Source organism: Diuraphis noxia, unplaced genomic scaffold, assembly GCF_037042655.1.
Source record: "Diuraphis noxia isolate RWA-SAM2 unplaced genomic scaffold, SU_Dnox_SAM2 contig0002, whole genome shotgun sequence".
Taxonomy (NCBI): domain Eukaryota; kingdom Metazoa; phylum Arthropoda; class Insecta; order Hemiptera; family Aphididae; genus Diuraphis; species Diuraphis noxia.
Window position 1 is genome coordinate 63054439 of NW_028301712.1, and position 27695 is coordinate 63082133.

A 27695-nucleotide genomic window follows, 5' to 3' on the forward strand; every position below is an offset into this window, starting at 1 on the left:
ACTTTGTATATGATATAAGGTGGTAACAATAACAAAAATGTCAAGAATGACCTGTTTTTCAATATTATCAGGATCGAGTGGATCGACTGACTGTATGTGCCATGATCAGTAAGTTAAGTCAATAGTATACTGATTATATCGCACGTTTTGTATATTTTTAATTTTTATTCGTCAGTCGATTCAGTCGTCTGCATAGATTAGTAAATTATGGTCGTGTGTTCGTGTGTAGTTGTTGTTAGTCATTACTGATTACTGATTAGTTATTTTGTGGATTGTACTGCGGTAAGTATCGGATTGGTCACTCGTCGATCAATTCGTATTTTGTACTTTGTAGACGTTTTGTACCTACTTCATAGACTAATGGACTACTGACTAGTGATTGTTGTTCTAAACTAATACAGAGTGTCTACAGTTGGTCATATATTAGTTATTAGTTATAATTCGGTGAGTGTAATAATTATGTATTAGTGTATTAATGCTTCATTTTGTTTTATTCCTCAACAATTTACAATTTATATATAATATAATACTATACAGTATACAACTGGATATCGATTGTTTTTTATTATACACCCAAGTTATATTATATCCACCGAACACCTTAGTTATTTGCATTTTTTCATATTAAATTAATCAATTTGGTAACGATAATATTAACATCATATATTTTTTCCCTTTTAAATAATTAAACTTATGTGTACGTATCACACATTTACACCTTGATATCAGCTGTGTGTGTATTTAAAATCTACATTGTTACATTAACTAATAGTTTAAAACTGCATGGTTTTTTTAAAATTTTTATTGTGAATTTGTACAGTGTACATGTACTTATCATTTTACACCAGCCTATGAAATATATAGTCCAATAAAATATTTATTTATTGATTTTATTGCAGAAATATATCATAATCAAGTATCATCCGATTCATCTGAGTTTTATCAAATGAATATTACCATAGATGCAGCATATTATCACTCCTGTTATAATAGTTATAGGTATGTACAAACAATTGGGTTCCTGTAATTAATTTTTTTTTTTAAATACTTTTTAGACTAGTCAATGTTTACTTTAAATTGTGATATCCTGATGGCTGATTTTATTAAAATATTTATTATCTATATCTATATCTATAATCATTGTTTGGAACTGTCAACTGATTATAAAAAATAAGATAATAACTACAAGTTACCTAATAATTAAACAACTTGGTAACTTCTAAAAGTGACTATCAACAATAATTCAAGTGAAATTTTGATAGTAATTTTTTTTAATGCATACAATTTTTTAATAACCTCTAACTTGAGCAGTATGGACATTTTCAGGTAAAACTTTTATTTATAAGTGCATTCTTATTTTCTAGTATTCATATTGGTGTAGTTTTAAGAGGACGCCACACAATAATTTGTTATCCCCGTCTCACAAGTGCATAACATAGGTACCAAATTTATGCTCAGCTGATCATTATTAGTTCCTTTAGTTTAAAAATTAGAGTGAATCAACCTAGGTATTATGAAACTTGATGTAAAGCACATTATCTGTGTTTGTATTGTGGGGTTTTTACAATAGTTCAATTTTGTAGCAAGTTATGCTTATATAAATAAGTGTAAATTAAAAATGCTCATAACTCACTTAAAAATTAATTTTCCAAAAAAAACCCCACATACAACACAGATAATGTTCTTACCATCAAGTTTCATAATAGTTCAATTTACTAAAATTTTTTAAACTAGTGGAATTAAATGTGATCTGCTAACCGTAAATTTGCTATATTACGCACTCGTAAAACGGAGACTACAAATATGTGTAGTGTCCTATTAAGTTCTTGTAAAATTTTTATATAACAATTTATTCAATAAAAAAAACAGTTTTAAAAATAAAGCTCTATAACTATACTTTGTTAGATATCTACCATTTTCAATTAAATTAGGTAGGATACAGAAAGTGGATCCTTGTGAGGTATATAGAAGGAAAGCAATAGAATTAATCAACAAGTTGTCTATAATTGATTAATTAATAAGTTTTTATTTAAGTTTCACTGAAGTTAAAATTTCATACTAATAAAATTAGTATAGGCACTAAAAACTGTCCAATCGTTAAAGTATGTTGGTGTTCAAAAATTACAAGATATATTTTCTAAATCCAAAATTTGTATGATTGAAATATTTTTAAGTTTGAATTAAATTTGTATGGAGACACTGACGTGAAGGTGCTCAGACAATTCATATCTGAATTTTCCATTTGGGTCTCCCCTATATAAACTGACTTTCCACTTTTCCCTTTTTCTCTCTTAATGATAAGATAATGCTATCCTCGTGGTAGTCATATACTGCATTTGTACAAGTTTCAGGAAATAGTAACATTTCACGCTCATGGCTTACCTTGTGGTTATATCCTGTTTTTGATATAAAGGTACGTAGTTTAGATTACTAGTATAGCAATACTATTTAATAAGTATATATTAGCTGCCAAATCAGGCAATTATATATACTTATATAATTTCATATAATATATACAATTTGTCAGGAATCCAAGTATTACAGTATTACTCAAAATATAGTTTAGCATAAACATTTTTTGCATTTACCATAAGATCACAAGTAGTAAAACAATTAAACAAGAAAATAAGAGCTTTCAGAGCTCCAAACTCCACACGCCATACTATCGTAGGTCACGGTTCAACGAACAAATGCACACTGTCGCCTATTCAGTATTCACTTTACTGTCTTTACTAGACCTGTTGACACTCTCCTTGTAGTGTTGCCAACAAATGTAATTATTAGATAAAACAAGGTTTACTAATTTTATTTATGCACTGCTGATTTTCCAATTCCCAGTTCTTTATGTTTAGCTCAGAAATTACTATAGCAATTTATCCTAAGTACCTTTTTCACTTATGGTCGTTCGGTTTATCAGAATCTTACTCGAGGTTATTGGCTTGTTTAATAATATAATGTGGAGTTAAACATGTTTATATACATCTAGGTGTCAGTACATAGCACCTATAACTTTTTATAATTGGTCTATGGTTCCTATCAGTGAAACTAAATTATGTCCGTGAATTATGGTAAAAAATAAAATATAAATACTTATAAATCATAGATGAATAAAATTATTTTAATGAGCAATCAACATTAAACTACTTTAAAAAGAAAAGTTTTGTATCACAGTCTAAATTACTATAGAAATGATTTGAAAAACTTTAAATATAAAATGTTTACCTTAGTTAATTTCAAACGCTTTATCATACTACTACATTGCATATACTCTGTAAAATGCATACAGTATCATACATTTTTTTTACATAAATATATTAAATTGAAGAAAAACTTACAATTAATAAAATTATTCTTAATTAATGTGATTCTGGGATTCGTATTTTTAAAACTATTCAACTTCAACAAAAATGAACTCGAATAGACTAAATTATGTTTCACAAGTTTAAATAAGCAAGATTTGCTAAGGTTTGTCGTTTTTTATCTTTATATTACATGCTATTATGTTTATATGTATGATATATAATAAATATATGCTTAGTTTTTGCATACGTAATTTTAAATTGTAAGATTGAAACATTTATAACAACTCACATAAATAAATACTTAAACAGTTAATGGATCCAATAGTAGTCTAATGTTCTTTTAGAAAATATTTTGTCTTCCTATATTTGTCTATTTAATTTTGGTAAATCATAATTTTTTGGAACAACTTTGTATTAATATGCAAAAGAATAAAAAATTGTGACTCCTATAGAAAGTACAATACTTAAAAAAATAAAATAACTGAGAATTAACTAATTTTGTTATAATTATTATCTTTACTACACTTTAAACTTACATCTATATTGCCATATTTGGTAAATATTGATTATTGTCTTGTGTTTTAAGGTCGGCTCAGAAGTTATAGGACTTAAAAAGATACTTTTTAGTTCTTCATCAGTATGTACACTTCAGTCAAAATATGTACTGTTTCCTATATATTAATATGTATAACATTGCATATTGGAAAATATGGAAAAGAAATTAAAAAAAAAAAAACATTTGTATTTTTCAAATACCTATTTAATCATAATATTGATCTATTGTATATAATGTTGGTGCTCAATAATAGTGACACAACTCAAAACAGTAGATTTTCCAGTACAGCGGATTAAAAATTTTGATAGTGCGATAAAGGAATAACAATACTACACCTATCTTACAGCGATTTTTGGAAACCTAAAAAATGTCATTCTTGCACATAAAAATATGGGTATTTTGCAATGCATTTTCATAATAACCTTGAAAATGACAATTTTTGAATTGTCACTATTCTTATGCACCGATGATATGTGGATTTAGGTACTGAATGTTCTTTTACTAATAAAGTATACCTACATTCTGATAAATTTCCAATAATTTAAATTCTAATTTTAGACATAATTTATGAGCAATTACAAAACAAATTCAACTAAATGTTTGATTCCATTCATTTATAAAAATAAGCATAACATAGTATTTTACTCAGTGTATATGCAAAAATCACTAAATACTATTTTGTTTACATCAGGGAAGCGTGAAACCGATTTGTATTTTTCTTCGGATACTCTTCAAGCCCGGTTAATTATCTTTTAAACATTTATACTTTCTTTAGTTAGGAAAATATTAGATATTATTATTCATTGAAAATTGTTTAATCAATTTTAAAATATTCTGTTTGAATCACCATACTTTGACTTGAGAGAGTAAGCTTAATAGAAACTCGAGGTTTTTGACCTTTTCACATTGGGTATGACTAATATTTGTACAGTTCCTCTTTATGCCAGACTTCTGTTTATGTTCACACTTGAGACATGCAATTTTATTACTATTTTTGTAAGCAGCCCTAAATGTCGATATATTTTGTTTAGTATTTGATATACCAAGTTTTCTAAAGATAACCATAACTAATAAATTTGATGAAAATAAAATATATCATTACACATAACACATATTTATTGTTAATAAAAATAAACATTAGCTATATAAATAGTATAATGTCAAAATTTTTTCTTTTAATTTAATAGCAAATTAAATGTATTATATGTACATTTTCATACTCTTAGACCAATATTAAATATCCAATACTTAACAGCGTGGTTTAAACATAACTAAATAATCATGGATTAATTAATTATATTTGTTACATAGAAATTATTTTAGTTTAAGTATAAACAATTTTTTTAATTAAAATAAGAGTACTTATTTAGCTAAAAAATGTATTTCAGTAGGGGTCTTAAATTGAAGTACATAAAATATACTCAGTATATCTATAGATAAATATTTAATCTCGAAGCATTGGCAATATTTCATGTAAAACGCATGTAGATTTGGTATCAAAATTGACAATTGGCTCTTGGCACTGGTTATCACTTTGAAGAACATTGCAAGCTCTGAATAAAATTTGCTTTGGATCTTTGAGGATATGTTTCTTGCAATACTTACTTTTTGGTATCATTTTTCCTGTGCATTTTATACCCATTTCTACATATGTACAATGTGGAAGATGTGACTTTCCCTTATTGTTTAGTAATGAAGTTGCTCTTATTTTTCTATCCATTGCTGTTTTAAATACTACTGCCTCTTGCCCTATTGTCATTTTTTGATAGTGTTGCAAAAGTTTTAGCTTACGGAATTTTGCATATTCTTCATCATTGGTCCATTTTGTTGATTTATTTAATTGTCCATATGACTCAGAATCACATTTTTTATTTATTAAGTATTCACGACGTTTTACTCGATACTTATATAATAAATATCTATAAAAAAAAAAATATATATATATATATTAAGTTGTAGGTATTTTTATTTAAAATAAAATGTTTGTAATATTACCTGTATTCTTGTGCGTATAACAATTGAAGTCGTATAAATTTGTTCCTCACTCTACGTACAGCTTCTTTCTCAGAAAGTTTTGGCATATTGCACAAAGGATCTGATTTAGTCAAATTTATATCCTCTAACAATGGGATTTGTTTGAATAATTCCACGGTGACAGTTTTAGTCGGTTCTTCATCTTCCAACGGTTTGGAATCGTCTAAATTTTGTTTGTATCTTTCTTTGAGAAGTTTTTTTGAGTCTATTTCATTGAAAGGGTTTAAACTTTTATACTTGGTAGCATAATGACCAAATTCTTTTTTTAAATCAATTTGTTTCTTTCCTTCCATTTCGCCAATGTACAGTTAAATAACGATGAAACAACACAAGTGTTATTTAACGCTGTTACATATTTTATTACAAGTTTTATACACGAACTACTAAATATGAAATATGAATTATGATTAGAACATTTAGAACTTTCAAATACTTTGGTTTGGGTTTGTTATTTATAAAACATTATTATTAGACAATAAATTGTTCAATTTTATTGTTGTAATTGTAAACACTAAAGACTAATCACTTCTATATAGACAGTTAGTAGACACACGTACATAACCTCAATGATGTGTTGTAGTAAGTACCCAGTATCCTGGTATCCGCGGTACGATGTGGTATACACTTGATTTGTCTCAAATCACGCATGCGCACACTCATATGATTTAACAGCTGTTGAATCAATCTTGCTTTTCCATTGTCTTTTCATGACGTTGGTCCGTTTTGGGTAGTGAAGTATTGTACTTTCCTACTTCCATGGACGCCAGTTTCGTAGTTTCGTTTGCATTTAGCGAGACGTTGAATTGAATCATGGCAGCTCTCGTTAAACAAATTTGGATTAAGTGTTCGACAAAGAATCATGAACACAGCTTATTTTAACTAATCACTGTATACAAATAATCCCAATAGTAATCGCTTCCGGTTTTGTGGTGAGTGCCAATGGAAGGGATAGGTGTTGGGTTTGTAGCATTCGATCAGAATTTAGAGTACATATCTACTTGGGACTAACATCTAAGAGCATCTATTGTGTTATTTTTACTATATTGTTTTGATAAAATATTTTGTGTCTATAATTTTTTTTTTCATTTTAAAGATTTTAAATCTGGGGTTGTGATTTTCATTGAAATCCCCTAATTAAAAACTATTTTACTCATTAAAACTATTGCAGGGAATTGTGATTTGATTGTGGCATGATTAAATTGCTTGGAGGTGACGTCTATGGCCGAACAAGCTAGTTTCGCGTTGGGTAACGCGTCTTCTATTAGTACCAGGTTAGAGAAACTAAAAGTGTTTTATTACTACAAATACTTTTTTATTTGTGACTTCATTATTGAGTGATACATTTAAATTATGATTTCAGGAGGGGAAATATAGAAGGAAATACTAGATCTAGAGTTGGTTCTCGCAAGGATAGTAAAAAAAGCACAAATAATCAAGTGGATGTGGCTATATTAAATTCAAATAATACTGAAACACTGTGAGTATTAAAATTTTTTTGTGTGCTACCTATTATATTAATACTATTGATTATCAATAATCAATGTATGCAATGTATAATTTGTAACTGTTTCAGAATTGTGAATGAATCATCTGCATCTATTCCAAGTAGTCGTAAAAGTAAATCGAGTACTAGGAATACCCGCACCAGTAATTCTAATACACTAACAGTAAGTTCATCAACGTTGTATCATAGCAACATTAATTTAGATTCTAAGTAATACTATAAAATTTAAAATTAAACAAAACCTTAAATATATACTACCTATGTAGATTTAAATATAAATCTTAATATAAATTTTTTGAATTCTAAGCTTTTAAAATATACATAATTATTTATTATATGTTATTTTATATGATATAATTTTTTGGAAGGTTAATGTTAAATTATAGGTACCTAAATATTTTATTTAAAAAAAATTCATAAGTTTTTTAATTTTACAGCAAAAGGATCCACCAGGTACAAGTAGAAAATCAACAATATCTAAATCGCCTAAGAATAGTAAGCATACCAATTTTTAATATTAATGTTTTAAAAGAATAGTAAAAATATAACAATATAATATGCATATGTTTTTTTGGTATATAAATACTTATTAATCGGTTTTTGCAATAATTTATCATTTTATACATCAATCATAGTGACCTCATTGAAAAAGTGCACTTTACAGCTTTTATATAGCTAAGTAAATTTGTAGTTGTTTTGGAACTGCAGCTTAAAATAATAATTGTAATATTGTAAATTTTAATTAATTATAAAATGTTTAAGAAAATTTAATTACGCATATTATGTTAACACTTATTATTGTTTACTTAAGATATTTATAAATTTGAATTTTACACTATGGTTGTATATGAATATATAATGTCTTCACGATAATAAGGGCTTTTAAATATTTCCTCTGAATAACCTTTAATTAAAATAAGGTTTTTGGAAAATGAAAAAGAGTACTAAAATTTTCATAAAATACCCTTTATAGTATTATGTACAATACAATTTTTTGTTTATTATCTTGTTTTCTTTGTTTAATAAATCACCTAAGTTGTATTTGTTAAATTAGAAAAAATAATTTTAATTAACGATAGTTAAAAAATTGTTTATTCAAATTTTGTTATTAATAAACATTTCATTTATGTCTACTCTACATACACAAAGTCATTTAATAATATCACAAATATCTACAGTTTATAATAAGCATACTTATTATATCATTGAAAATAGCAATCATATGTAAATGTATATTCTTTCATCTTTTTTAATTTTGTAGTTAAAAAATAACTTTTTAGGCAAAATTTGGTATTGCCATTAAAGAAAAACTAAGTTGTATACGCATGTTTCTATTGAAAGGAATAAACATGATGTTTACTTAAAATGTGTAGTTTTGACATTTTTTACGTCCCAAATATATACCCCATTTTAACCCAAGGTTATTCCAGCTGAATTATTAAGTGTTTCCTCTTAGCAAAACTCACTGTAATTTGTTTTGTTTTTTTATTTTTAAAGGGAAACAGAAAGTAGATAGCTCAAACTTCAGCCCTGCTAAAAATAGGTATCCATTGCGTAGTAAATCAAAAGGATCATCACACTCTGAAGAACATAATTTAACCAACGAACTTTCTACCCAAGAAACAGAACCTTCTCCTAATAAACGGCCAAAATTAGAACTCCCTACACTGGGTATAATTAATTAAATTTTTTGTATTTTGTTATAAATTAAATGTTATAACTTATATAATTATAGGTACGTCTTCAAGTCAAAGTAAGAATAGGGAGGAAACTAATTTACGCGCGTCTTTACCGCTGCGTAGGAAACGAGGAAGACCAACAACGGGGTCTTGTGCTAGTAGCAGGTAATAAAACAGTTAACTTTTTCCTTTGATTTATAAATTTTATTTTCACTTTAATTAATCATAGTCGCCGCGGTAATACCAAAGCGAGTGGCAGAGAGGCTGCAGAATTGGCTATGGAAGGAGTGGTTGAAGGGGATGGAATGGCTGAAAGTAATGACAACATGAACAATATATTACCTTCCACATCGAGTTCAATCAGCAATAATGTCCCAGAAATGGCTACATCATCATCCACCACTTCAAATACTAATCCTTCTTCATCTGGCACACAAGCTACTGGAGGTGGTGTGAACTGTAATTTTTTCATTTCTTTTTATATAAACCTTAATACATGAACCATAAACACTTATTCTATAATTATTTAAGGGCCTACAGCATGGAGTAGTGGAACTACTAGTCATGATAGTGAAGAGGAAGGTGAAGTTGGTCGTTTACAAGCATTATTAGAATCTAGAGGACTACCGCCCCATTTATTTGGCGCATTAGCCCCTCGTATGCATCATTTGTTCAATCGTTCTATGGGTGCTGCATCTACAAGTAAGAGCTTATTTAAAATGAAAAAAAAATTGTGCCATATATGTGTTTGTTATATATTATTTTGTTTTATGTTATTAAGTTAATAAATATTATTATATAATTTTCTTTTGTAGCCTCTAAAGCTCAACAATTATTACAAGGAATGCAAGCTACAGGAGATGAAGGACAGCAACTTCAAGCTGTTATTGAAATGTGTCAAATGTTGGTTATGGGTAATGAAGACACTTTAACTGGATTTCCTGTGAAACCTGTAGTCTCTGCACTAATAATTTTACTTTCGATGGAACACAATTTTGATATGGTATGTTGTATAAATCAATTTATAAATATTATGAAAAAAAATTAGCAACTTAATATATCATAAAAATGTTTTCTTAAACATCATTAACTATTACTTAATCATATCAAATGGTGTGAGGTATAAACACCAGGCAATTGCTAAATACTTGAAATTACCAATATAATTGCGTTAAAGAATATATTATTCCTTTAAATTTAATATTTATATTAAATATTTTTAGATGAATCATGCTTGTCGTGCTTTAACTTATATGATGGAAGCACTTCCTCGTTCATCAGCTGCTGTTCTTGATGCTGTTCCAGCAATGCTGGATAAACTTCAAGCAATCCAATGCATGGATGTAGCTGAACAATCTCTTTCTGCTTTAGAAATGCTTTCCAGAAGACACGGTCGATCTATATTACAATCAGTGAGTGCATATTTATAAATATATAACTTTTATATTAAGTTTAAATAACCTAATGAACTAATGTATTGGAAACTTATTTGTTTTTAGAATGGTGTGGCTGCATGCTTGACTTTTATAGATTTCTTTAGCATTAATGCACAGAGAGCAGCTCTAGCTATCACTGCAAATTGTTGTCAAAATATGAATGCTGATGAATTTCACTATGTTTCCAAGTCATTACCATTACTGTCAAGTCGTATTACTCAACAGGTATACACTATTTCTTCAAAATATTAAATTAAATTATGTAGTTGTTTACTATGATTGATAGATAGACTTTGTTTGTAAAAAAAAAAATGACCCATTATTCATTTTAATGTTGTTCTTTTGATATTAGGATAAGAAAAGCGTAGAAAGTGTTTGTTTAGCATTTAGTCGTTTGGTCGAGAACTTCCAATCTGATCCTATTAAATTAAAAGAGATAGCAAGTGATGAATTACTGACTAATCTTCAACAATTGGTAACATATTTAATTTTCCTAACTTGGTAATTATTATATATAAATTGTCTTATTAATCTATTTAGGTCGTTGCATCTCCTCCTGTTATGAGTACAAATACATTTATAATGGTGTTGAGAATGATGTCAACATTATGTACAAACTGTCCAGAATTGTCACAAACTTTACTGAAAAATAATATTGCTGAAACTCTTTGCTACCTTCTAACTGGATCTCCTTCTCCAGAACTTACTCAGGTAAAAATAAATATTTTTTATACCTATAAGTTAACTTTTTATTAATAAACTATAAATATTAATATTAATATTTTTTTCTAATTTATTTTAGATTGAATTGCTTCCAAGAAGTTCTCAAGAATTATATGAAGTTACATGTCTTATTGGTGAACTTATGCCAAGGTTGCCTGCAGATGGATTATTTTCAGTTGATAGTCTTCTTGATCGTCATGGTACTTATGGTGCAATTCAAGGATCTGGATCTTCTCAACAAATGGTACAGTGGCAATGGAGGGATGATAGATCTATGTGGCATTCTTATACATCATTAGATTCAAGAATAATCGAGGTATAGGTCACAATTTATATTTCACTTATTAATAACATTAATAGCAGATTATGGCATAAGGGACAGTCATACATCACATAATTTTTAATGAGGGTTTTCAAAATTTAAACAAAAAAAAAATCAATCAGAGTTAAACCACCATGTATGCTATTTATATGTATATCAAACATTTAAAGACCCTTAGGATTCACTAGAGTTTATATGGGATAGGAAACCATTTCAATGATATTGGAATTTTTTTCTTTAGCAGTTACTAGTATGAAATTAATTTTTGTCTTTAATTGTTTTAAATAAATAAAATAAAAAATAGGTTTATCAAAACTACTCATAGTCTCAATAATAGAATTGCCCACACCGTGTTATTTGCTATCATAGGAACAGCATCTATAGAATTTGTTTTTGTAAATATATTTTAGGTTGCACATCAAGCTGGTGAAGATGAAGTTCTTTTAAGTCATGCTCCTTACACAATTGATCTCCATTCTATGAGACAAATCAATGAAGATACTGGCACTACTAGAGCAATTCAACGTAAAGTCTTAACAGTTCCATCATCTTTCAATAATAACCATCAAACAAGATCTACCACTGACATGGAGTCAGTAGTTGCATCATTTGGGTAATGTGTTTTTCATTACGATTAAAATGTGATAATTGGGGAGAGGGGTGAATTAAACTTTAAAAGAATTCTATATATTTGATCAAATAAAACACGTTTTGTTTATTAATATTGTTAAATGTTTTTAGTGAAAATGAACTGGCTGGAGCATTTGTACGTTTATTATTTAGTATATTGTATGAAGTTTATAATAGTTCAGCTGGTCCATTGGTCAGATATAAATGTCTACGTGCATTGTTGCGCATGGTTTACTACTCTCCTGCTGAATTGCTTGTGGTAATAAAAATAAATTAAATATTTGTTATGAATTCTTCATCTATAATCATTAAAATGTTTTTATACCTACAAAAATTGTATATTTAAGAAATAATGTTCTATACTAATTGTATGAGATATAGTTAATATATTGTGTCATTTGTATACACATATATAAATCTATTGATTTTTCAACATTGATTAAAACAGAATGATATATTTAAAATTTTATTAGCTGATAATATTAATGGCTTAGAATAGCTAGATAATTGATTGCTTACTAAACTGAAAATATTATTTATCATATTACATGTTTATGTAGGTTAGGTTAGGTAATGTGGAATGTTTTTAGTTCTTAAATAAATATTTTTTAGAAGGTTGTTACACAAAAACAAATGGTTGCCAGTCATATTGCTGGTATGATGGCGTCTCAAGATCTACGTATTGTGGTTGGTGCAATGCAGATGGCTGAAATTTTAATGCAAAAACTACCACATGTTTTTGAAACTCATTTTATACGTGAGGGTGTTATGCATCAAGTTAAACTATTAGCTGAAGCTGATATTCAAACACCTGTGAAGTGTTCTCCATCTACATCTAGTGCAGGAGTTGAAGGATTGCCAGGACCATCTAGAAGTACTCATAATGGTTATTTTTGAATTTTATTATCTATATATTTAAAACATTTTCTTGTTAGGATATCTTTAATATGTTAAATTATAAATGTTCTTTAGACAATACTTTAAATCAATGTCCAATACCAGCTGAAAGGGGAATTAATGAAGTTCAATCCACAAATAGTGTTATCGAATTTGAAGCAGAATCTGTACCAGAAGCTACTATTTTAGCCCAAGTAGCTCGTTGTTCTTCTAAGTATGTATATTGTAAACTTAATAGTTATGATTATGATTATAAATTATAATATTATTATACTTGATGAACTAAGACTAATTTTAAGATTTTTCAATCTTTTTTAAGAAACAAGGTTTTCTAGCTACTTAAGTTAACTATAAATATAATTTTATTCTCTTCGCTTAAAGTAAATGCAATTCTGATGATAATTTATTAATTGTAGTCGAATGTCAGAAGTATTCAAACGAAATAAAAAACATAACAAACGACAGACTGCCGGTGCTGCGCGTAAAAAAGGAAATCAAGACAGTGAAGTGAATAATTTACAAACTATGGCCAGTAGTAGTGCTAGTAGTAGTAATACTCTTTCACCTAATTCTGCTCAAGCTATCACGCTACATGAATTTTTTATATCAAAAGGTATATATTTATAAATGATTTAATACATTATTTTGATCGTCAAAATTCTCTTCAAAGTTGTTACTGTACAATGTGATAGTAGTAACTATATAAAATCATACCAGTGTTTGATTTAAATTTGTTTATTTTTAGCAGATTTATAAATATTATTTAGCGATTGTACCGCATATTTTTTTATTTTTTTTATTACATAAATACAAATATTTACATAACAAGCTTGGAAATTATCTCTATTATATTATATTAAATTGAAATATTTCAATTCTCTATTTATGTGTGATGTTTACTACCTATATTAAAAAATCTAAAATCATAACAAGTATCAAACATTATATTCCCTCCCAGATTCCTAAAACTACAAAAATTATTTTAAAATAACGTAGTAACCAAAAAAATAGCTCTTTGATCGATATATATTTTTGGGTTATTGAGTTCTGATAGTATTCAACATTAATTTGATCAAAGTGCAAATTTCTACAACAGTTACTTTAATTTGTATATGATGGTTGATTATTTAAACTACAACAAACATTCTTTGTGAGGTATTAAAATTTTTATATTCTGACCAATAAATTTTGAATATGTCCATACTGTAGCATATGCTGACATATTTTATTTCAAATTAACACCCATCCCAAAACAAACAATAAAGGTTCGCAAGCTACTTTAATATTACATTTTTATAAAATTTTGTACTAAATAAATAATTTTTCATTTCATATTATTATTTATTATTAAAAACTAGTGAAGCCATTAGAAACATATTTTTAGAAATAAATGTAATCAAATACTTTTTTGAAAACTAATAAGGATAATAACAATATATTAATTTCAGGTAACACTTCTTCTTCGCGTGCTGTTGGTGTTAATTCTTCATCATCAAGAACACGTTTTTCTAATTCAAATTTCAAATCAACATCAGGGTTTTTAGCCTCGTTAAATCCAGCAAGACTTTTAAGAAGTACAGAAAGAGCGTTTTCTAAAGTAATTACCAATGATTATATACCAATTTATATAAATATATATGTTAATAATATTAATTTTTAAGGAATTAACCAAAAATCCCAATATGCATATTAATGGAGCAGCAACTTTAACGAATCCAACATCAAATATAAGTGCTGTGAACAAAGAAAAAGCTAAATTATGGGTGAAAGAAAGATCACAACATTTTATAATTTCTTATGATAAAAATGCAAAAGATGAAGAAATGACTACAGAAAATGAGCAATCAGAAAGTATTTTAGCACGTCTTACAAAAGCTATTAGTAAATTACAAAATGAGGTAAAATTCACTTATTGATTCCATATTATAAAATGATACCTAATACAATTTTTTTTTTTGTTTATTAGGGAAATGAAGATATTAATGCTCTGTTGGAATTAAGAGAAATAGTATTGACCTCAGATATATCACCATTTGAAGTGAATCATAGTGGATTAATGAAGTCACTAACTGTATACTTGACTGAAGTCACATTAGGTTTTGATCATAGAAGTGAGAGATTGCGAAAGTTTTTACATGTTTTTGCTGGATATCCTGTAAGTGTGACAAATATTAAATATTACTAACATTACTAATAAATAATAACATCTAAAGCTTTTAATTCCATACTCATAGTACCTAACTTATGTTTTATATAAATGAATCCATAAGTACATTATCCTTATAATTATAATTTAGTTCCCACATTTTTTAATGAAAATTCTGTTAATTTCTATTTCATTCTTCAACACTCCAATGACCGAGCAGTCAATATGTTTTGAGTTATAAAAGTTCAATATCGGCAGATTAGAAGATACATTAGTACCCCTCAATTACACATAGTCACATGTGTATTAACTATTCCGATCATTTAAATTTCTAATTCTTAATTAACTCAGTCATCAAAGTAATAAAAATTATATTTTATTTGGAAATGAAAAATGTGTAAAATTATAAACATTATAATAATAGAATTGTTCTATGTTGTTGCATGTAAAATTATTATTTTTATTTTTTCATATTAGTCAAACTTTTCAAAATAATGAGTGTAGACTCTTCGATGTACCATCATGTGTATATAAATAAATGAAATAAGATAAATGTTAAACATATAACTGGCTTATGAACATGTTTGATAAATAATACAAATATATAATCATGATATAACTTATTTTTAATTTGACCAGAATTGTTATTATTAAAAATAGTTAAATTTGTAAATTAACTATTCATTATTTCTTTTTAGCTCGATAGTTTTGAACCATTTACAAAGAGTCACAGTAATATAGAAACTCGACCATTTTCGGCATTAATTGGAAAGTTGAGTAGTTGTGTTTCGCAGTTGGAACAATTTCCAGTAAAAGTACATGACTTATCAACTGGAGCTGGAAATAGCGCTTTGAAATTTTTTAATACACATCAATTAAAAGTAAATAACTCAGTAATAATTTAATATTACATAATTAATGATTGATAAAATTACTTTTTAGTGTCTGTTACAAAGACATCCAGAGTGTAATAATTTGAAACAATGGAAAAGTGGAACTGTTAAAATTGATCCATTAGCTTTAGTACAAGCAATTGAAAGATATTTAGTGGTTAGAGGTTTTTCTCATATAAGAGAAAATAATCAATCTAAATCTGATGATGACAATTCTGATGATGATATTGATGACACATTGGTAAATATTCTTTAATTACATTAGTATTAGTATGGTATACATTAACTACTACAGTTTTAAATTGTTGAAAAAAATATGTAAAAGAAACTGTAATAAAAATGTTTGACACAACATTTTTTGACAGTTAATATTAAATTAAACAATTTTCTATAACAATCTTCGTCCAATTTAATTCTGGATCATTATAAATATTGGATTGGTTTGGTTTACTAGTTACACTTAATATATGCATAGAATTTTTTTTTATAAATTATTATCCAATTTTGTATGAATTCCATGAATTTCCACAAATCACGTTAACTGCTCAATAATAGCATTTTGCTTCACCAATATACAACTCACCTTTCAATTGGACAACCATTGATGCTTAAATCATACATTTAAGTACTACTATGATTTTACCAGTAAAAAAATATTTAAAATTTGGACCAAACCTCTTAATACCTACAAATGCTATTATTTGTATCTTTAATAAATTTTTTGATTCAGATAATATGTTAATACTTATTTTATATTTATGATTAAAAGTTGTTTATAATGTACTTAAGTAGTTTTATAAAATAAATGTAATATGCATTTGTATATGTTGTAAATGCTGGAGTTTTAAGCAAATTATATATTAACAGGCAGCAGTTGTGATTGGACAAGGATCAGCAAGACACAAATTACAATTTCTCATAGGAAATCATGTACTTCCTTATAATATGACTGTTTATCAAGCTGTTCGCCAATTTTCTACAACCAGTGACATGGAGACTGATAATGAATCTGAACTTCCATTGGGATCAGCTGGAATATGGGTGCAAACACATACCATCTATTACAGGTAAGAAATAATTGTGATATGATTAAAAATACAACTTGAATTAACACGTAAAATATTAAGATGCTTCATGCCCTCTTGTCAACCTTTATGATATAATATCCCGCATTTATTATTCATTTTCGTAACCAGAAGTTTTTAGAGTAAAACTGCATAAAAAATTAATCTGATACTTTAATAACATTTAGTTTACTAGCTGATCCCTGTGCACTTCATTGCCCGTTAAAAATACCCACTCTATGTGATTCAAAATTGTTGGTTAATGTTATTTATACTTGGCTAGTCATGATCGAAACTTCTTAAGATAAATTTCCTTGAATATATCCCATCTTAATATCCATAATAGATTTTTAAGTCATTTAAAATACAGGACTAAAAGACAAAAGTATATTCAGTCATAATACTTTATCGCATATTTAGCTTTGTAAAGGTGAAATAATTTTTAAAATTGGTACCTTATAAAAAATTACTAATTTCTTAATACTAATATTATTTCTTTAAAAAATCACAAATTTGCATTAAAAAAATTAAGGACAACTTATCAAGATAAAATATAACTTAAAGATTCATGAGATTGTGTAGCTTTCTGAAAAAAGTAAAACATTTTAAAATCAGTTAAATAGTTTAAGAGATTAAACAGATCAAACAAACAATTATTCCTCTTTATATTGTATAACCCTTTTAACCACTGTAGGGGTCAAATTAACTTTTTTTGTAAGAGATTTATGCATTATAAAAATATGATCTGACACAATTCCATACTCATATTTCGTTTTTACCCCTGTAGGGGTTGGATATGACTAATCCTTTCTTAGAGGTTTTTCGCATCATTAAACAAGACTACTGTCCAAATTTCATACTCATTGCTTCAGCAGTTCCAGCTAGGCTATGATGAATCACACAGAACAAGTCATTTTATATATATATAGATAATTTTATTTTGTGTAATGAAGCAGAAAATTAATTTCAACATTGAAGGGTTTCTGATAAATTATTTGATTTGGTTAGTACTTAGGATCTTTTTGTTGCGTTTACTAGATTGGTCTCAGCAATTTTCCTGTAGTATGCATCAAGTAAGTATTAAAGTACTAGCCTATTGCAACCAGTCTATACTTTCCTCAGCCTACACACTGCTACTCCGGCTTAAGTAGGAGAATATCGAGGTTAAGGAATAAGTTGGGGTACTTTGGTGTTACGCAGCTGTGAGTTGCAAGTTCAAATCCTGTACCATGCATAATTTTTTTATTTAATTCTCGATATCTCTCTCAAGACCAACCAAAGCATTTGTGGCCCATATGTAAAAATATTCTCCTTTTAATTTATGTATACTTAGGAATGACTTTTATCATTATATTAAATCACATGTATTGTAAAAAAATATATTTTTAAGCTCTTCATAAATTATTATTATTTAAATATTATAACTTTGTTTTTGTCACTATATTTATATATTGTAAAGTTAATATTGGTACTTCTAACAATTAATGAAAAAAAATTTTTTTCTTAATTAGACCTTTGCCAGAAGATACTGAAGTACATTCACCTAAACCTACTACCAGCAGTTCAGGTAAAAAAGGAAGATCAGGAGCTCACAAGAGTGCCTCTAAAAAAGTGAAAGATGAACTATGGTTAGGTAAATTATCTATTTTTTTATATTATTTTAAGTTGAACCACTATAACAAGATACATAAATGTATAATAATGACTGGAATCTCTAAGAACTGAGAATTATTACATATTGTATCATTTTGTTTATTATAGAAGGAGTAGTGTCTCCCGTCAAATCATCACTTGAACCATTTCTTCAATTATCATTGCCCGACTATGTTCAAATCCAAGATCCTTCATTGCCAGTACTGAGTCTGTTAAGAGTTTTAAACGCAATTAATAGGTATTGGACTTCATTATATCCAACACAGCTCCATAATAACTCTATAATACCATTTAGTGTAAGTAACCTCTTAAAATAATGTATATATTTTTATTTATTTATAATTGAAATCATCCATTTGTTTTAGGAATTTATTAATGTTAAAATATCTGCAAAAGCAAACAGGCAACTTCAAGACCCATTAGTAATAATGACTGGTAACTTACCTGCTTGGCTTCAACAAGTTGCATCGGCTTGGTAAGTTTAAACATTTTTTTTAAATATTATGTATATTTAAATTTTTTGTGCATTTTTAAAATTTTATAGTGCATTTTTATTGCCATTTGAAACACGACAATTATTATTTTATGCGACTGTATTTGACCGAGATCGTGCATTGCAACGTTTACTTGACTCCAGTTCTGAGCTTCAAGGTGCTGGAAATAACACCAATGGTGACATGCATGATCGCGTTGCACCACGACTAGATAGACGTAAACGTTCAGTAACTAGATCTAATATACTTTCTCAAGCTGAAGCTGTGATATCTGAAAACGCTACTTCGCGAGCCTTACTTGAAATACAATATGAAGATGAAGTAATTATAAATTAATTATAATTAATTTTACTTACCAAATTGATTTATTATTAAATTAATTTTTTTTCAGGTGGGAACAGGTTTAGGACCAACCTTAGAATTTTATGCATTAGTCTCAAAAGAGTTACAAAAAGCTGATTTAGAATTATGGAACAATCCTTCAAAATCAGAATCTGACTCTTATGTTAATTCATCAGAAGGACTTTATCCCAATCCATTATCTCGAACTACTAAACTTCCACATCAAGTTAAAATGAAATCAAAATTTAAATTTTTAGGAAAGTTTATGGCCAAGGCTATTATGGATTCAAGACTAGTAAGATACTAGATAATTTATTGAACTACAATTATACAGCTTATATAATCATTAATACATATATTTTTTTAAAGCTGGATTTACCACTAAGTATTACCATGTATCGTTGGCTATTAGGCCATGAAAATTACCTTACTCTTGGTGATCTTTCATATATAGTTCCTGAAATATACAAAACCTTATCAAAACTTCATGAATTAGTACTTGAAAAAAGACTAATACTTATTGATAATTCACTAAATGATGAACAAAAAGCTGAAAAGGTATTTTACACTACTATCAACAATTACTTAACATAGTTATGATTTTTGAGGTAATAAATTTAACTCTTATGCATTTTAGATTAAAAAAATTACTTTAGATGGTTGTCCGGTAGAAGATTTGGGACTTAATTTTACATTACCTGGACATGCCTCAATTGAATTACGGAAAAATGGAATAAATATAGATGTCACAATTGACAATTTGGAAAAATATATTCAGGTAATTTGATAAATAAAAAAAATATGTTTTCTACCTTTAGTATTAATTTTGAATTTAATTTTTAGTTGGTTTGTCATTGGTTTTTACGAGAAGGCGTTTCCAAGCAAATGGAGAGTCTCCGAGAAGGATTTGAAAGTGTATTCTCTCTTAAACGCCTTGGACAATTGTTCTATCCTGAAGAGTTGGAAGCAATATTTTGTGGGCATACAAACACGACTAAAAATTGGGATGTGCGTATGTTATCAGAGTCATGCCGCTTGGACCATGGATATACAGGAAATTCTAGAGCTATTGGGTTTCTTTTCAAAATATTGTCAGAGTATAATTATCAACAACAGAGGGACTTTTTGAGATTCGTTACCGGTGCGCCACGTCTGCCTGTTGGAGGTAAACATATACTTATGTGCACTATAACCATAGATAATACATGTATTAAAATACCAAACAATTTAATTCTCTTGTACTTTTTTTTTGTTTTTTCTCTTATTTCTTTGCTTTGTTCCTTATTATAAGTATAATTAATTTATGTTTATAGTGATATGCTAATGACCTAGTAGTCTAAGCAGAAATGTCAAGACCAATAAAAAAAAAAAAAAACATGTATTATCTATGACTATTAAAATAGCTAATTTTTCAAATCCTATTAATAATTTTGGTTCCTTCTTTTGTTATTTAATTACAATTAAAAAAAAAAATTTGTTTTAGGTTTCAAATCACTTTCTCCTGCATTGACCATTGTGCGGCGAATATTTGATGATAATGATAATCCAGATGATTACTTACCATCTGTAATGACATGTGTAAACTACCTTAAACTACCAGATTACTCCAGCATTGATTTAATGAGAAAAAAACTGCAACTGGCAGCCTCTGAAGGACAACATTCCTTCCACCTTTCATAATTACTGCAGAGTAATTTCTTAATGTAGTATCAACACTTTAAAAATATATAAAACCATTTGATATATTCCAACTTAAATAATTACATTGTATTGTTAATGGCAAAATAATAATCTGGTTAAAAACTTACATTATTAATAAAAAAAAGAGCAATATCCATATATATTCTCTATAATATACATACATATATATATATATTATTTAGTAATTTTCTTTGAATAATTTTTGTGTAAATAATATGCATATAATTAATAATACAAAACAAGATTGTTTTTTAGGGTTATTTTTTATTTCTAAACTATTGAAATTGCTTTTATTTTAAATTTAAATTTAATACTTTTAAGATCTCTAAAATGTTTCTTTGTTCTTGGGTGTGTGATATTTTATAATATATGTATATATATTATATATACATATATATATAATATATAGAAATATACTTTTTTTAGCACGTGTAACATTTGAAATACATTCCATTTTAGTATCTTTATTGATTAGAATATTTATACAACAATCCTAAAAGTTTTGTCTTTCTTTTCAATATTATTATTATTTCATTTTAATAATGAAAAATTGAACAAAATATTGTTTACAAACATATTTATTAATCAATTCCAAATAAATATTAATTTCCTTACATCAATTACAATATTTTCTTATTAGGGGATAATTAATAGTTTAATTATCATAACAGATAGAATAAAGTATTAGTTTAATAAAATTATGGAAACCACAAATAAATATTAACATGTTTATGTTGACTATTATCAATTTTGTGTTAATAAATATGTAGTAACTGCAAACAAAAACACCCAATATTTCTGAAAAACAAAAAAAAATATATATATATATATATATATTACATATACCAAACTTCGTACATTAATGAATTACCATGTGCAAAGATTATTTTTCTGGATTTATTGGATAAAAATTCATTGAAGCACTATTAATACAAAATCTTCGTCCTGTTGGTGGAGGGCCGTCTTTAAAAACATGTCCTAGATGTGCATCACATTTTCCACACTGCACTTCAGTTCTTATCATACCTGGGTTGGTTATCAATAACAGCAAATTTGCTCCAACTGTGTCCATCACCGTCATAAAGCGACAGCATTGTTTTGTATATTCGAGGAATGAAGGAAACGCCACCAACACCAAATAAATTGTGTTTTATATGCATATTAATATTGTAAAAAAATTTTTGAATATTCTTTAAAAAATGTGAAAATCTCATACGCAGTTGCCAGTTGTATGAAAAGAAAAATAGCACAATATGAATATTATAGAATTTGAAATTATAATGTTCATTACTAAGTTATAATGTTCAATTATTCAGTATTAGAGATTTATAATAAATAACAGTCAATAAATTTAATATAATGCAACAACATTATTTATTAGTAATATTTTATAAAATAATATTAATCCAATAGTTATTGTCGATAGATACTTTTCTAACAGGGGATTAATTTAGATAATTATGTAACATGAGTGATTTAAAAACAAATTGTTTAAAAAGATCTACTAAAATGTATTGCAATGTTTTAATATTGCAGCATAAATATTTACACTATTATTAAAAAAATAATTGATAATGTTTAAAGAAAATATAATATTATTATGAGAGGCCATACCCGCATCTCAGTCTTACAAACATTTAACATAACAAATTTATGCTTAGCAGTTCACGTCTTATTCTATTAGCTTAAAAATAAGAGTGAATAGACCTGATGGTAAAAACATTATCTGTGTCAAAAAAATTTGGAAGTCTTTTACAATTATACAGTTTTAAGTGAGTTACGAGCATAACTCACTTAAAAACTTAATTATCGTAAAACAAAAACAAATAATGTTCTAATCATCAAGTTTCATAATAGGAGTCTATATTCTCTCACATTCTAAGTTAGCAGAATTAGATGTGAATTTCTGAATGTAAAATAGCTGTGTTATACATTTGTAAGACCGAGACAACAAATGCGGATGTGCCGTCTTCTTAATTGACCATGCCTAAAGTATTTGGTTACTCTGTGATAAAAGCTTAAGAATTAAATTATAATAACCTTATACAAATTAAAAGATAAACATTGAAAAATGAGATCTGACAAGTTTGGAAAAATTAACATTTTACAAGACAATTACTAAAATAATAATAATTGATTTATCCATCAATAACATATTCAACTAACAAGATGCAACTAAATATCAAACGTCAAATAGTTATTTTTAAAAAGTAACTCAATGTCATAATCATTACCAAAATCACACTAAAATACAATTATTTCACTAGTCCACTATCCAAAGTTTCACAATAATACCCAACATTTTAAAATACAAAAGGAAACCCTATTAATATAGCATTTGAAATTGTTATTGCATTGCTTACAAAATTTAAAAGATTTTTACATAAGGATGTCAGTGCACTATTTGTTTTTTCTTTGACCAGGGTTAGGTTGAGCATCAGCAAAGACAAAACGCATTTAAGTAGAATCATTTTTGCTATGTTGATAAGTAATCTTAGAAAAAAATCACCCATAACAAAAAAGATAGAGAATAATATTTTTGAGGGAATGACATATCAATTAGTCTAAGTATTGTCTCAATACAATTTAAATATCATTAAAATCTACAAAAAAAATTTTGTTTATTTTGAAAGTCGAATACAAAATCAAATAACAATAAAATATAATATCAATATGTCATCCCCTCAAAAATATTATTATCTATCTTTTTTGTAATGTGTGATTTTACTCTATAAACATAACAAAAATGATTCTGTGTAAATGCATTTTGTGAATCATAGAGAAAAAGCAAATAGTGTGCTGACATTCTCTTAAGCATTACTAAGAAGCTTTAGATAGATACTCTTAATCAAATTAAAAAGTATATAAGAATAGCAAAAATATATTATAATGTAAATATTCAACTAACAAACAATCATTAATGAAATGTATATTGTGTTGTTATTTATGCAGCGTTTCCAATCCCTCGACAGATACAATAAGAAAAAGAGAATAGTCTAGAAAAACCATGGCTACTACCAAAATTCTGTGAACATACCATTTGAAGTGTCAGTTGTTAGTTTTACTTTTTTTTGATCAATCACATCATTGAACGCAGGCCAACCGCAGCCAGAATCAAATTTTGTTTCCGAAGTGAATAATGTTTCATTGCATACAACGCAAGTATACAAACCAGCTTCTGTGGTTTTGTTAAACTTGCCAGTAAAGGCTCTGTAAAACCAATCATCAACTTTTTTTAGTTTCTAAACGTGTCAATACAAATGATTACCTCTCCGTTCCTTTTTCTTGGGTGACATGGTATTGAATGGGTGATAAACGTTTTTTCAAATCTGCCTTGAAGTCGGCTGATTCTCCTTGACTCATGGTCCTTATTTTAATATAATTAATCTTGTTTTTCAGCGGTAAAATTTCACTGGTTAAACGCAATACTCTACTTTTACAATACATTCATGTACACAATATCGACTATCTGGGTCAAAGAATTTTATTTATGAACTATTCAACGGTTTATAAATAAAATACGTATTAATATAATATTATGTAAATGTATAATATTATATGCGTACGTACTATGTAGTGATCGTATCTGGTCAGAACCCAAACACCAATGGTAAGTGGTAACTAATAAGCCACACACCAAACGCAAACAGAGATGGACTAATGGACTAGAGTAGTAGAGTACTAGAATTAAATTTATTTTGTCATGGTACTGACCACAGTCAAGTGAGCATTTGCCATTTAGCAATTAGCTGAAGTTGCCATCAAGCTTGTTCAACCTTATCAGTTCATCTCATTCGGTCATTCTGTGGTCATAGGCCGCTGTAGCAGGCTGGTTACACATCGATTTGTGATAAGGAGACCGTGTAACCATACTAGAACATAATAGAAGCGACAGTCAAACAGCTGCAGGCTAAATGGACAAGGTTTATAGATAATTATCTATAAACCTTGGTCTGTAGCACGATTTAAGATATATAAGATATATCTTAAATCGTGATCTGTAGCATGTTTCAACTGTTATCACTTTTTTCTGTGATATTGATAATTTAAATTTTTTAAGGAAACACATTAAGCATTGCGATACGATTACAACATCATACCGGTCATCCGCGGCTGCCAACATCATGCCGAGCCTCCAGCTCAAGGTCAACAGAAATATTTTTCGGTGAACAATGGAATTTTGATAGCTGTCGCTTCTATTATGTTCTATGGTGTAACCCATGATTGATTGAATAGATTAATATGGATCACTACCTCTTGTTCCACAAAATATTTGTTCCGAAAGACTTTTGTCCGCAGAACATTTGTTCCTATAGACTTTTTTTCCATAAACCATTTATACCAATACACTTTGTCCCACGAATATTTGTTCCAAAAAACGTTTGTCCCAAACGTGGAACAAGACGTGTTCTGTAGAATAAATATTTATGGAACAAAAGTAGATGGAAACAGATATTTTATGGAACAAAAGTACAATGGAACAAATGTTTTGCGGAACAAAGTTTATTTGGGACAAACACGTCTTGCCCAATGCCCAACCACCAGCTTGCTTATATTAATAGATTTGTTCGTTTTAAAAACTAAGTGTTAACACTATAGTATAGAAGTGTTGGGTATGGTGTGTGGTGTGCCAATTTAAAACAAACGTTTCAGGACGTGTGGTTGGCTCGGCAGTCAGCATGTAGTGAGTGATAAGGAAATATTTATGATAATAACTGGCTCCACACCAAAAATCAAGTTCGACACCTGCACTTTAGTTGGTGTGGATAGTGCACACACCAAACCCACACTATTTCAAAACAAACAGTGTGTATGCTAACACTTTTCTAAAACATACGCTTCAGGTGTACACCATTATGAAAAAGTGTACACTTTTTGTCAAAACGAACAAACCTAATACATCATATAATTATATAATAATCTGGTATCACACTTTCACATTCACAATAATATACCACAATATTGTATTCATGTCTCAAAGTCATAATTTCTATTTTCTATTTACGCCGATTTAATCAGGACTTGTTGAAGAAGGAATAGGTACCTTTATTATAATTATATTATAATTTATAACGCGGAACCATTGTATGGAACAATAATTCCTCGTAACCAGTCAACAATTTAATTGAGATAATATTATTTATCCTATATGGGGTTATATAAAGCATTAGAGTCTGTAGTACCTAAAGGCGCGACTGTGCTAGTACAAAAATGAGGAAGCCATTTTCAATAGGCAACCGTCAATGGGCATGCAGCTTATTTGAACATTTAAATTTGCCATTTGGTGTTATCTGTTTTTAAAGAACCCTTTATAAATGTTGGCATGTAACTACTTAATATAATTTTTAATTGATACTATTATACTTCAAATTGTCAAAAAACACACCAATATGGCAATATGTAGGTACTATTGTCTACTTAGAACATTGTGACGTTACCTGTCGTTACTGCAATATTATATTAGTGACGTTTTATAATAATTAATTATTGTATTATATAAAATTATATATTAATATATAGGTTGGCAAGTCGCAAGTGGGTATCGTGTGTATCACTGTAATTAATGTGTTAAATTTGAATAATGTTTTTGAAGTACTGAAGTAGCACCTACGTCCTACACAGACATACAGTATACACAATGATAATTTCAAAATATTTAGGCCAACAATTTTTAGTGTGGTTATATTAAGTGTCGTCACTTTAAATTAATAAGTAATAGATAGGTACCGTTAAAATAATATCGTACATTCGTACTTACTTAACTTGATTTTACATATTATCAACAGTAGTGAGTAGTGTATGTAAGACGTAAGTACATTACATTTGTATACCTATTCACAGTTCGTTAGTTTTTTTCTCCGCCGTAATTACACCATGTCCAAGAGGGACGTACATCGATTTGACCGTATTACACACCACGGGGAGATTACACAGTCGTTGCCAAACTATTTCCGCCTCGCACACAAATATTTACCGCATACACAATATTTTTTTTTTTTATCCTTTGAAACTCGATTCACCAAACCTTATACTGGTTTACTATAAAACTGAAATAATTATTTCAAGTAAATAACACAAATTATTTCAGTTCTATAGTAAGGTTTAGTGAATCGAGTTTACATAGGATGAAAAAAAATCAAAAAAAATGATGTATTGATGTATATATTATGGTAAATATTACTGTGTGAGGTGACAATAGGTTGGCGACGACTGTGTAATCTCGGGTGGCTACCTACTAGTTGCGTCCCGCGGTAAAAATTTCTTCCGAATTGCGGCCCGAGTTTTTTTGGGATGCATACGAATTGCGGCCCGAGCTTTT

General features: G+C 28.0%; 3 protein-coding genes across 14 annotated transcripts; 1 reads left to right on the forward strand and 2 right to left on the reverse strand.

Moving 5' to 3' along the window:
- The first annotated feature begins 140 nt into the window (after window positions 1-140).
- Window positions 141-21548, forward strand: ctrip (E3 ubiquitin-protein ligase ctrip). 9 transcript variants are annotated; one of them, XM_089220983.1, is made up of 37 exons: window positions 141-282; window positions 900-999; window positions 2346-2413; window positions 7061-7163; window positions 7253-7369; window positions 7466-7559; window positions 7834-7891; window positions 8894-9067; window positions 9132-9240; window positions 9305-9534; window positions 9607-9777; window positions 9891-10078; window positions 10299-10487; window positions 10575-10736; window positions 10864-10986; window positions 11052-11222; window positions 11314-11550; window positions 11967-12169; window positions 12298-12445; window positions 12799-13072; window positions 13159-13297; window positions 13500-13696; window positions 14532-14680; window positions 14745-14981; window positions 15050-15238; window positions 15928-16110; window positions 16172-16363; window positions 16990-17189; window positions 18698-18819; window positions 18948-19135; window positions 19205-19314; window positions 19384-19654; window positions 19725-19970; window positions 20045-20233; window positions 20313-20453; window positions 20519-20840; window positions 21159-21548. In XM_089220983.1, the coding sequence occupies exons 4-37, from the start codon at window positions 7111-7113 to the stop codon at window positions 21353-21355; spliced, it is 5973 nt and encodes a 1990-aa protein (XP_089077109.1). In that variant the 5' UTR covers window positions 141-282; window positions 900-999; window positions 2346-2413; window positions 7061-7110; the 3' UTR covers window positions 21356-21548. The 9 variants fall into 9 exon arrangements, with proteins under 9 accessions (XP_089077109.1, XP_089077107.1, XP_089077106.1 ...); XM_089220980.1 differs by having other exon boundaries at window positions 143-444; XM_089220981.1 differs by lacking the exon at window positions 2346-2413.
- dgt1 (KAT8 regulatory NSL complex subunit dim gamma-tubulin 1) lies at window positions 4952-6432 on the reverse strand. Its single transcript, XM_015511725.2, has 2 exons — window positions 5854-6432; window positions 4952-5777 (listed from the first exon to the last, which is right to left on the reverse strand). The coding sequence occupies exons 1-2, from the start codon at window positions 6183-6185 to the stop codon at window positions 5303-5305; spliced, it is 807 nt and encodes a 268-aa protein (XP_015367211.1). The 5' UTR covers window positions 6186-6432; the 3' UTR covers window positions 4952-5302.
- A 388-nt stretch (window positions 21549-21936) lies between the features above and the next one.
- Window positions 21937-25347, reverse strand: SelR (methionine sulfoxide reductase SelR). Of its 4 annotated transcripts, none has more exons than XM_015511731.2 (5): window positions 24947-25345; window positions 24645-24845; window positions 24414-24586; window positions 22248-22438; window positions 21937-22174 (listed from the first exon to the last, which is right to left on the reverse strand). In XM_015511731.2, exons 2-4 carry the CDS (start codon window positions 24821-24823, stop codon window positions 22260-22262), a joined length of 531 nt encoding a protein of 176 aa, XP_015367217.1. In that variant the 5' UTR covers window positions 24824-24845; window positions 24947-25345; the 3' UTR covers window positions 21937-22174; window positions 22248-22259. The 4 variants fall into 4 exon arrangements, with proteins under 4 accessions (XP_015367217.1, XP_015367216.1, XP_015367218.1 ...); XM_015511730.2 differs by having other exon boundaries at window positions 24645-24871; XM_015511732.2 differs by having other exon boundaries at window positions 22248-22402; window positions 24645-25347.
- Between the last annotated feature and the right edge of the window lie 2348 nt (window positions 25348-27695).